At 42.9% G+C, this 11546-nt stretch overlaps 1 protein-coding gene across 1 annotated transcript; it reads left to right on the plus strand.

Moving 5' to 3' along the window:
* The first annotated feature begins 1448 nt into the window (after positions 1–1448).
* tbx18 (T-box transcription factor 18) lies at positions 1449–9699 on the plus strand. Its single transcript, XM_085372523.1, has 8 exons — positions 1449–1683; positions 2867–3029; positions 3406–3507; positions 5567–5738; positions 6157–6324; positions 7304–7368; positions 8680–8774; positions 8964–9699. The coding sequence occupies exons 1-8, from the start codon at positions 1449–1451 to the stop codon at positions 9497–9499; spliced, it is 1536 nt and encodes a 511-aa protein (XP_085228649.1). The 3' UTR covers positions 9500–9699.
* The last annotated feature ends 1847 nt before the right edge of the window (positions 9700–11546 follow it).

The raw sequence follows: 11546 nt of genomic DNA on the forward strand, positions 1-11546 counted from the left end.
CGCGGTGCATATTACTCTTGGAATAAATGGCGTGTTTAGGTCTGAAAAAGAACATCAAGAACTAAAGAAACCTGTACACACACACACACACACACACACACACACACACACACACACACACACACACACACACACACACGTAGGCTCAGTGCTTTGTTTATTTATAGCCAGCTTCTCCCCTCCATATCTCACCGCCACGCCAACGCGCATTCCCGGCGTGACCGCGCTCGTTAACACGGCCTTGAAAATGCGCACGATTATTTCCACGCGTGCAGTAAGAGCGAGTCAAACTCATCCATGTATTTTATCCAGCTGGTTGCATTCACTCATTTCCCCCTGTATTTCAAACATATTCCCAAATATTTCATTTAGCTACTGTTAGACTCGGGTTCAGTTTGAGACGGAAATATTACCTCGTGATTTACGTTTTTCATAAGAAAACAGCAAAAGCGCCGATTAGATCATGATCGTTATAATGACATTATCATATCTGTTATTACGTTATCGACTAAGAGACTAATACTTATTGTATTAGCCTTTAAATAGTCTATAGATTCAGGGTTAAGTGTGCAGCTATCATACGGTTGTTTTTAGTGCAGCAATTGCCTAGTTTCTCTTTTTACAGTTGCATATTTGAGTAGAAAAGAAAAAATCGAAATGTAACTAAAGTTAATGGCACTGTTGCCATGACATTTATGCCAAAATACACGTGAAATGGTACACAACAAAGCTCTTGTGTTCAGTAGACATAGTTGGGATTTTTTAAAAGACTTGTTAAATACATAAAAATAGTATTTTACACAACAAAATTTAATTCCATACTCGTATTATGATCATGGATATTTTGAGGTAAATAATCAGTATAAGATTCAGTCTGTATGATAGTTCTGTCAGGACTTTTTTATTTGGGGGAGGGGGGTCCAGTCGTGCAGGAGCTACTAATGGCCAGATATGCAAAGCATGTTGGGCCGGTGTGTCAAAATGCGCGCAATGCCCCGGAGAGACGCTCCTAGCTCTCCTTGGCCTGAAGACATGATTCATTCACCAGCTCTACTTTTACCACATAAGGCGGCACGAGCGGCCCCCACAGCGGGCGGGACCAAAGGAAAAGTTCCGGGGGGTTGTGATTACTCATGATTGGTTGCTCTGCTCTGTGACTGACAGGTCCCTCTCCCCGACTCTCCTCTAAGCTCGGTTGTTGACACTCTCCAAAACTCCGCAAGGCACCTACGGATAACGGAGACACCATTACAGCTCGCCCCAGGCCCTTCTGTCTCGTCAGCTGCTCCGTGCAAGCACGGAGAAACTACCCTGCCCTTGGCGCGGGATTGCCAGCGTGGATCACCTTTTTTTTGCGACTTCCTCGGTTTTGAACTTTTCTTGCTCCCGGCCTGCAAGCTCGTGAGCGATCTCCTTCGTCTTCTTCCTCTGTCCCGAGACGCGGAGAAATGGCAGAGAAGCGCAGGTCCCCGTGCGCGCTGAGCGTCAAGGCGCATGCATTCTCAGTAGAAGCGTTGATCGGCGCGGAAAAACGCCGCAGGACGAGCGGGGAGGAGGTCGTGTCCCCCGGCTTCGAGGACGAAACAGATGTGTCTGATGTAACCGGGAGTCCGGGACTACGGGCGGACAGAGGGTGTACCGGCGACCGGGGCAGTGAAGTTGAATGTGGAAGTGGCGGATCCCGTAAGTTATAATAATAATAATAATAATAATAATAATAATAATAATAATAATAATAGGTGTCTGACATGTCAGCATTATAAAATTATGACTTGACGCTCATACTCCATCATTATAGGATGCATTTGTTTAAGCTGGTTAATTACTGTGCAGCTGCTGCCCGCGCACATTTGTTATTCTGTTATTATATCAGAAGACCAAAATCCTGATCCTTGTTTATGTATTCATGAGCATTTTCCCCTTGCCTGCATAATAATTCATGTTCTCTTCTTCTCGTCACCGACTAGAATTCGGTCATAAGCATAAAAAAGATGACGTTTATAAAGTAAAACAATAATAGGCTTCCTTCGGGGCCGCACGGTGAGACTGTGACACATCACTGCTCTGGTCTAGTAAATATGAGCGGTGTGAGTGTGACTAATGTGAGAGGCTTTATGAGTTGTGTTGCAATCATAAACACGCCAATTAGCAGCGTATAAAGGCCGGGAAACTGCCACGGAAAGGATACTAAGAGGTCTGCAGACGAAATAAACCGACTGGCCCGGACAAATTAGGATTTAAACCCGCTGTAAGTTCACAATGCATTTGGCTGAGGAGTCTCTGTGTTAGTTTGCCTCGTTAGGCCCATGTCTAATGTCCATAAATTTCTACCACTTGGGGAGGCCTGTGCTGAATAGCACAAATAACAACAGCGGCGAGACGCATAAACACCGCTGTTAGTGCTTCCTCTGAACATATCCTCAGTATTAAAACAGGTTTCAACTCAAGCACTGGCGTGAAAATCGTTGAACATTTTTAAGGTCAGTACTGAGTGCGAGACGGTGTTTAAGCATGCAGATATTTCTACTTTCTCATAGTTTTCATTTTTTAAAGGCTATCTATCAATAGCGTGACATTAAATCGTAGAGACAGAAATAACTGCCAGAGGTTTAAAAATATTTACTTCGCTCTTGCTCTTCTGAAATAATTGTGTTGTAAATTAAAGTAAGGCTTTCAACGTATTTCCTTTGTTCTGCTGAGACGTTACCGTGTGACGTTACCGCGCTTTAACCCCGTTCAGATTTATTTTTCTTTTGTTTTAATGAGTCACACAACAAGAGTGAAATGCAACACCTCGTGAACAACGCTTGGCTTGTGATGGAATGTTACAATTAACACGTGCCAATCTCAATTCATCTCGGTGTAGCAGAGAGCGACGACGCGCTGCTGGAGAGCCCGCACCCAGCAGCTCTGTGCACGGCGCCGGTAACCGGGACCGGAGAGGAGACCCGCGTGGACCTGCAGGGATCAGACCTGTGGAAAAGGTTCCACGAGATTGGCACGGAGATGATCATCACCAAGGCCGGACGGTGAGACAGGGATTCGCGTGAATGCGTAACTTTATGGGTGACTGAAGAAAAGAAGAAATGAGAAACTCGAGGAGAGAAAAAAAATGTTAAAGATGAAAACAATATCAAACATATAAGAAGAAATACGACGCACGATTCGTAGAAATTAGATGAGCAAGGCAGTGAACCAGATGATAATTTGAAAAGTGAGCAAAATTGCTATTAAAATAATTATTTAGAGAGTTAATTTGTCTAACCAAGCCAAACAAAACTCTATTGCATTGATTCTTTAATTAAGCTATTATTAATGCATTTTTTGTGATGGTGAATAATATATTATTCACCAGTTAAAAAATGACAGAGTGTTGCAAAAGAATGATTTTGGTTTTCCTGGCAGCCGGATGTTCCCCGCTATGCGTGTGAAGATTACGGGTTTGGATCCACATCAGCAGTATTACATCGCCATGGATATAATCCCCGTGGACAATAAACGATATAGGTAAGACCCACAAAAAGCTCCACCACAGGCCCGTGCACACTTACTCCAAAGCTCGTAAATCGTAAAGATGCTGCTTCTTAAACTTTGAGATCCTGCTGTCAGAATTTTTAAAAGCTATTTTTCAAATCTCGTAATGAAGGAAAAAGTAAAAACAGAATAGAGTGCCAGCGAATCTGAGTACACTGGGATATTTGAAACACCATTTTATTTTTGACTTGTCAAAGCAATCCCTGTCGAAATATAAAACAAAGTCACATGACACAAGTCCTGCGACATCACGTGAGGGACTGTGGTCGGCGCCAAAAAAACAAATTAAATGTGAACTAAAAGAACATATTCAGCTTTATTTTAACAAAAATGTGGACTTTTTGAGTTAATAATATGTAATAATGTCAATTATGGCATGTACACCATCTCATTAAATTTATAATTCTGTACAAAATATTTTAAAAAGTAATTTTTAAATAATGTTTACTTTTTGAAAAAATGAGGGCATAATCTTGGTGTTCATTTGCTGACTGAACTTTTCAGATAAAGAATGCGCTAAAAGGTAGATTAAGTGTGGCAGTGATGTAATTCGCTAATCCCACGTAAGTTTTAACCACAGACTTTTTATTGATTTGTGATGGGATGTCGAATTGAATTGTTTTAATCCTTAAAACGTTATATTCAAGTGTTTTGATGAATCACTGGGCATGATAATGAACTGGTTGGATATATTCAGTGCCAAAAGTTAAAGGATGAATTTATGCACTGATAAAAAACAAAACTCTAGAAAATACTTGTAAAAAATACATATTGTTTAAACATGTTGGATCAACGTAACACCTTTATCAATAGCAGGACTATGGAGCCCAAGGCAATTTGTTGACGTAATAATCTGTTAAACTATAATAACACATCAAAATAGGCTAATGCATAATGTTAAGCAAACATGCTGGATGTTAACAAAAACAATTGTTAACATGATTATTTTAAATGTGCTGTTAGGATTTAAAGGTCTCGCTAATACTAAGCAATAAAACACGTCATTCGTAAAATAGTTCAATAGTTTTGTGTCATCCAGCCCTGAAAAAACAAATTCATTTCCATTTTGTCCGGAAAAAAGCACAATATAAGGAATTTGGGCAAATCACACGACGCATTCCCAATGACAGAAAAGCGATTTCGAGGCGAAAAAAACGAATCGCGAAAAATGTCCCCAAAAGAATGAAAGCTGTACCCCACAGCGCTGTAGCTTAAAGATACTCTCTCACACGCGTGTACTGTATAAATGGCAACAGCACAGCAATTTTCTTTAGCATGTAGTCCTGATTTAGACTCCATACACTGTGTTCTTGGTACAACCCAGGATTTTTCAATTGTGCAACCTCAGCTTTGCCTCCACAAATGGTGCTTGGCACCGGTGTTTTGTCACGGCGGTTTTGTCGTCCCTTTTGGAGAGGACCGTTTGGATACCTAACCTCTCCACCCTGGAAGGTCAAACCAGCAAAAGTCGTTACAAAGCAGAAGAAAACGGCGTGTTATTGCAGCGGTATCCGTGCAGCCAAGTCTTTGCGTGATATAAACCGCGTGGGTGTCATTTCAAAGGTTCAAAATTCAGTTTATAGGATACCACGTTTTAAAGTGAATGACATGCCGGATAGCACGTTACTGGTCCATCTGCCTATAGAACATATAACAAATGCATTATGTAAACTTTGGTGCGCATTGGCGCACTTCAGAACGTCCGGTGTCAAAGCGCCGTGGATCAAACAGAAGGAAAATACTGTTTGTTTAAAAAGAGCATTAATCCTGTAGTGGAGTCCAACCTGTGGCCTGGAGGGGAGAGTCCAGTCCGGCCCTAAAGTCATAAAGAGTAAAATATGAACTTAGATTTTAGTGTTAAAGTTTTATGCTTTTATAAATTCACTCCCTTGTAAGAAAACATTTTATTCTTTATTACTGTATATTTATTCATCAGTTACTGAAGTATCGAGTCTACCTTTTGATTTGTAAATGATACGTTCATTCAGACAGAAACCGTGCTCACTCACTGTCTTGTGTGTGAATTGTGTAGGTACGTGTATCACAGCTCCAAGTGGATGGTAGCGGGGAATGCCGACTCCCCTGTGCCTCCCAGAGTATACATCCATCCGGACTCCCCGGCCTCAGGAGAGACGTGGATGCGTCAGGTGATCAGCTTCGACAAACTCAAACTGACCAACAACGAGCTGGATGACCAAGGACATGTATGTAGCAGCACATCACACTTGTGTGACACATTTGTAATGTGGCTCTGTTGTATGAAACGATTTACTACTATTGTAGCAAATAATATGACTGCATATTATTTACAATCAAAACATTCAATTTCACAATGAGCTATTATATAAAATGTAAATTTCTAATCTAATATTAAAAAGTCTCATCTCATATGAAATAGTAAAAGTCTCATAGTTTCCTAGTCTGAGTTGAACATGACTTAATGTTCTGTGCATTTTCATGTTTTATTTAATTTTCTTTCTTTATTTTTACAGTGTAGGTCTGTAGAGCTTGTGCACCCACAAGCGTACATGTACATTTTCCCCAGCCATGCTTTATGAAACACATAAAATAGCAGTTACATAATCCAAGCCTCAATCAATGTGTTTCCCTCCCCCGGTTCAGATCATTCTGCACTCCATGCACAAATACCAGCCGCGGGTCCATGTAATCCGTAAGGAGTGTGGAGAAGAGTTATCCCCAGTGAGGACCATCCCCGCAGGGGAAGGCACGCGCACCTTTTCGTTCCCGGAGACCGTGTTTACCACTGTCACGGCGTATCAGAACCAACAGGTAGCTCAGCTGAACTCCTAGAGACCCATAAACTAAATATAACAAAATACTCACAGTCGCCAAGAAAGTCACATTTCCAGTGTGTGCTGCTACAATGTGCTGTGAATTTGAAAACACATGATGTAATTTTGGATGTTGTGGTTGTGAAGTAGATGTTAGAAGTTTAATATACGTTCGTGCAGCTCATCATGCAGTGTAAAGATAAGCTATTTTAATTCCTAGTAAGTAAGTAAGTAAAATGTATTTATATGGCACTTTTTAAGCCGATAGTCTATTTAAAGTGCTTTACAGAGATATTAAAAAAACATCACACATGTTCTATGTTTTGCATTTAAAGGCAGATTCATCTCTGTCAGCAGGCGTGTATGTCTATGCATGTACATGCTCTACAAAATAAACAGAATAAAGTCCTCTGGAAACTCCTCTGCAGGCTGTTAAAGCAGTTTACCAAATAAAGGCTTATGTGACGGGCTGTTAAGAAATAATAGTGATATTCGCTTACGTTGTCACACATAGCTTAAGATTGTTATATTTTCTGTTTTCAGTGAGGAAAGCTGCAGCTTTTCTGTGTTTTTGCACATGTTTGCTCCATGTGAGCTTTGAAGTAGGACGTTAGCTGAGGTTTGCTGGCCTGCAGTGCATGATGGCTGAAGTCAGAACATGGTGGTGATGTCTATAAAAGTCCTTTTGGATGAGGGTCACAGAGCTGGGCCTTAAACACCACCCACAGTCTGAACAGGCTCAGACATTAACTCCATGCATGTATGCATGCATGAACCCACACAAAGTCACATAAATGTGCAAAGAAACATACAAGTACGCATGCTCACAAATGAATTTATTTATAGACCTGATTGAAAGATTTCCGAGAAAGAAAACATTTTGGCTGGAACTGGTATTATATAGCGTAGTGCGTTATCTTTGATTTCATAATAACAACGTTTCAGGAAATAATTAGAGTCTTATTTTGCTTTTTCAGATTACAAGGCTGAAAATTGACAGAAACCCATTTGCCAAAGGCTTCAGAGACTCTGGCAGAAACCGGTGAGTTCATTTTAACCGCAGAGATTTGCACATTATCTGGTGCATTAGGGGTAGTGAGCGATGCATGACTGCTTCATATTTTGGCTTGCATGTGGTTTTTGTCACTGCTATTTTAGTCTGATTTTATGGGGAGTAAAGCTATGTATTTATTTATTTTTTTTTTTCCTAATGGAAAATGTGCTACAGCCTCCCATTAAATTTTGTCCTGAAGGGCAAAAAAAAAGGAAAAAGAAATGGACTAAGCTGAAAAAAGACGTGGCACGTAGCTATGGTTAGAGTGGTGATTCATTTTCGTTCAAATGTGCTAACTTTAAAGGCAAATTAATTCCTGCAATTGCACTGTTACAGGCACATGCTGTAACTTTGTCTGCGAGCCTAAATGGAGCGTCAGATTCCAGCCAGCCTCGGGAACATAAACATCAACAGCAAAATAATAAAAGTCAAGAGTGTCCCGAAGAAAATCTGTATAAACACATTTCTAAACATATATAAACACAGCATTAAAACAACACAGCAGTAAAACTCTAGCAGTCTCCAAACAGCCACTCCCCTGAGGCCTCGTAGAAATCATTAGAGAGGAGAGCCGGAGGAAGGGAAGCAGAGGGAATGTGCGAGAGGGAGGAAGGTAGAGAACGGCAAACTGGATAACCCAGGCACCTTGACAGCTGACCCTATAAAAGTTAAACTCAGGAAGGCTGAAAAAAAAACCCTCCTCTTAAATATTACAGGAAGAGTTAAGCAGTTTGCTAAATAAACTTCTGCTCTGATAGGCTGCTTTGGAGCACACAGAACCGCTCCGGGCAGCTTGTCTAAATTATCACCGTGGCTACAACCCCGCGGGGGGGAAGACTTTTATCCTCACGCTAACGAGGGGTAACAGAGCACTCGCATTACCCACCCGCCACAGCAACCCTCCGCCCCACCTAGAGGAGCATGGAGGCTCAGATTTGGGGTGGGGGCGGAGGAGGAAGAAGGAGAGTCCCACCTCATAAATCGTTGCTGCGGCTTCCTGCTCCTTCGTCCTGATTCGCCCGTAAAAGCCGTGTGAAAGCAATTACACACAAGCACCCAACCAGCAGCAGCCAATCGAAGCCTGGCGTTTATGCCCCTCATTACCTGCGGTCTCCATGGAGATGGCAAGGAGGGCCCCACAGGCGACTAAGATGGCCGCCAGGTGGTTGGGCGAAATGCACGATTTAGTGAGGCGTGCTGAGTTAGAGCGAGAAAGAGAGGTTCCCACTGCATCAGACATTAGAAGGTTGGGAGAGCTCACGGTGAAGTGTTAATGTGTGCATTTGTGTGTGTTTGCAGGATGGGTTTGGAGGCTTTGGTTGAGTCTTATGCATTCTGGCGTCCATCCCTGCGAACACTCACATTTGAGGACATCCCTGGCATGACCAAGCAAGGTAAAGTTCAACAACAGGAAGCTTCTGGATGGTGAACATAAGATATCCAACCTAAAGACAAAATCTTTGTTTGTGATGGGCGTCCTTATTCACACCATGAAAGTGTTTATCAGTCACTCACAGAGTACTGGTTGGTCATAACTACAGGTTGCCATGGCTGTAAACATTTATCCTGCTCTTATTTTGTAGGAGTCCCAGGAACTCATGCAGCGGTTGGAGCATCGCCTCACCTGCTCTCCACATCCCCGTGCTCATCTCCTTTCCAAGTTTGCCCTCTCAGCCCACCGGACTACACCTGTAGCCGGCCGGCACACCCCCTCCACCGTTACAGTAACGCCCCAGAGCCATTCCCCCCACCCAGAGGTCCATCTGCGTATGAAGCCGAAGGATTCTGCTCCCTGCCTCTCCCTGCCTCTCAGCTCGGCTATCTCTCCAACCCCACCTCACAGGGCTATGCCGGCCTTCGCCTCCACACGCCGCCCTACAGCCTGTATGGTTACACATTTCCCTCTTCGCCGCGCCTCGCTGCCAGTCCTGATAAAATGGCCGCCACAGCCAATCATCAGAGTGCCTTCCTTGGCTCGTCGCCCAGTGGGACTTTAACGGACAGTCTGGGTGTGCTCGGCGGAGGACAGCAAGGCTTCTTGTTCGATTCTCGGACTTTGGGACTGGCAGGGAGCCAGTCGGGAGGCGGGGCCTTGCAGGTCACTGCTCACATGGGCTGACTTTGACTCTGGGTTGTCACAAACACACAGTGACACCCTGGATTGGGTGTGTGCTGCTTTTGTTCCCGAACACTCTCTGAGTTAACGATCAAGCATCACGCTGAAGACAGAAAGAAGTGACAGAGCAGGCTTTTTTTGCCTCTGTGAATATATGAGCTTGTTAAAGCTTTACCTGAAGGAAATAATTTTTACTTTTGTTTTCACGCACGATTTCTATGACATGTCTGTGGACCTGCAGTGGTCACTAAAGAAGCAGCAGTGGTGGTTAAGGAGTCCAGACGAATGAACACACTGACTGAATTTGGACTGGGCTCAGACCGTTGTGGCCCAGAGAATCAAAGCAAGCACTTCATCCTCTGCCCTGAAACAGTAACTATGATACTCATACAGTGCTGCCTTTGTCTCTATCATTGCCTACAGTGGGTGGGACTACTAAACACCATCAAAGTTTTTCTCATTACATGCACGATTGTTCCTTCGATCACTATGCACTAATGGCAGGGCCTGTTCACCACTCAAAAACACTTTTTACACACAACACTCGGGGTCGGACGTATAATTACTTAATGACGTCATAGCCACAACAGACCATAGGAGTTCTCCTGGTGGCAGTCGTGGTCTAATGGTAAAACTGTAGAGAGGAGTGGATAATGAAAAGATTTAAGGCTTAAATGTATTTTTTCATGTCTGACAGAAAAGCAACAGTACATGACTCTGTATATATAAGGGGGGAGGTGGGCGGGAGGAGATTTCTGTATATAAAGGGCCGTGCAACCCTTCGCACTTAAAAACCCCGATGCACCTGCTTCTGCTCTTAAGACTGGGTCAGGTATGGGACACCCTACCCTGAACTTGACTGAAAAGCTTTTCTTTGCAAATGCGCTATAACAACAAGCCCTTTGGCCTGAGGACATTAACATGTTCTGTGACCTTTTTGAGCCAAATAAAATATATGTATACGTGTCACGATGTTTGAATGTAATCAATAACTTACTAATTTAACTGATTTCACGTGGTTTTGTAATGAAATTCAATGCATGTTCGTGTGGGCACGACAATTTCTTTACACTTTTTTTTAAATCAAAGCAATCACAATACAATATTTCCTCAAGAAAATACGCCTAGTTGTATTTGAGTATAACTGCAGGTGTGTGTGTGTGTGTGTGTGTGTGTGTGTGTGTGTGTGTGTGTGTGTGTGAGACAAAGTAGCCGTTTTTTTCACAGAAAAATGAAAAACATCCCAGAACAAAAGAGAGAAAGCGCAACTCTCAAACACCATCGTCACGATCACCACTCATTTCAACTCCAAGTCTGCAGAAGTGACGAGTCTTACGACAGAGGGTGTGCTATGAATGTGGATGTGGGTGTAAGGATGTGGATATGTGTGTCCCTGTGCACACTTGCGTGTGCGTGCATGTGCGTGTGGTGGTGGTGGTGGTGGTGGTGGGGGGGGGGGGGCGGCAACAGGTGGTTGAGTTGTCAGCGAGTGTGTGACCTCACAGTCTCAAAGTTCATGTGGATCCCAGAGAATTGACGCCCCCATCCTCTCCCCCCCACACACACACACACATATATGCACACACAAAGTTATGTGTGTATGAAAGCACAAGCCAAAATTTTGAGTCTTTATGTACTCTAACACCCGGAAAAGTAGAGTTCCCAAGAAAGCCAGATAAAGCAGGGTTTCTTGTGAGAAGACAACTACATCTACAGCTATCTTAAGCTCATCTTAATACTGAGAGGCTCTGTCCACACTAAAGCTACACAAACATCAGAAACTGTAGCAGCTGCCCCAAAATGGGAAACTTGCATCGTAAGACATAACTACACAATGAAATTATTTGCACTGGCTCCTAGAATAGAGAGCAAACACACAGACAGGAAACACTGATCAATGGAGGAGGGAGAAACATTCAGAATGCAGTCAAGGTACAATATAAATTTGGTGGTATTTGTAACTACAAAGTCCAATAATGTATTACATACTGTCTGAGCTCGCAGCAAATCACAGTAACAATCATGTGGCCAACAACTACAACAGCCTCTT

The sequence above is a fragment of the Diplotaxodon limnothrissa genome, linkage group LG15 (assembly GCF_057381915.1).
Source record: "Diplotaxodon limnothrissa isolate DT_005_m linkage group LG15, D_limnothrissa_male_GT1.1, whole genome shotgun sequence".
Classification (NCBI taxonomy): domain Eukaryota; kingdom Metazoa; phylum Chordata; class Actinopteri; order Cichliformes; family Cichlidae; genus Diplotaxodon; species Diplotaxodon limnothrissa.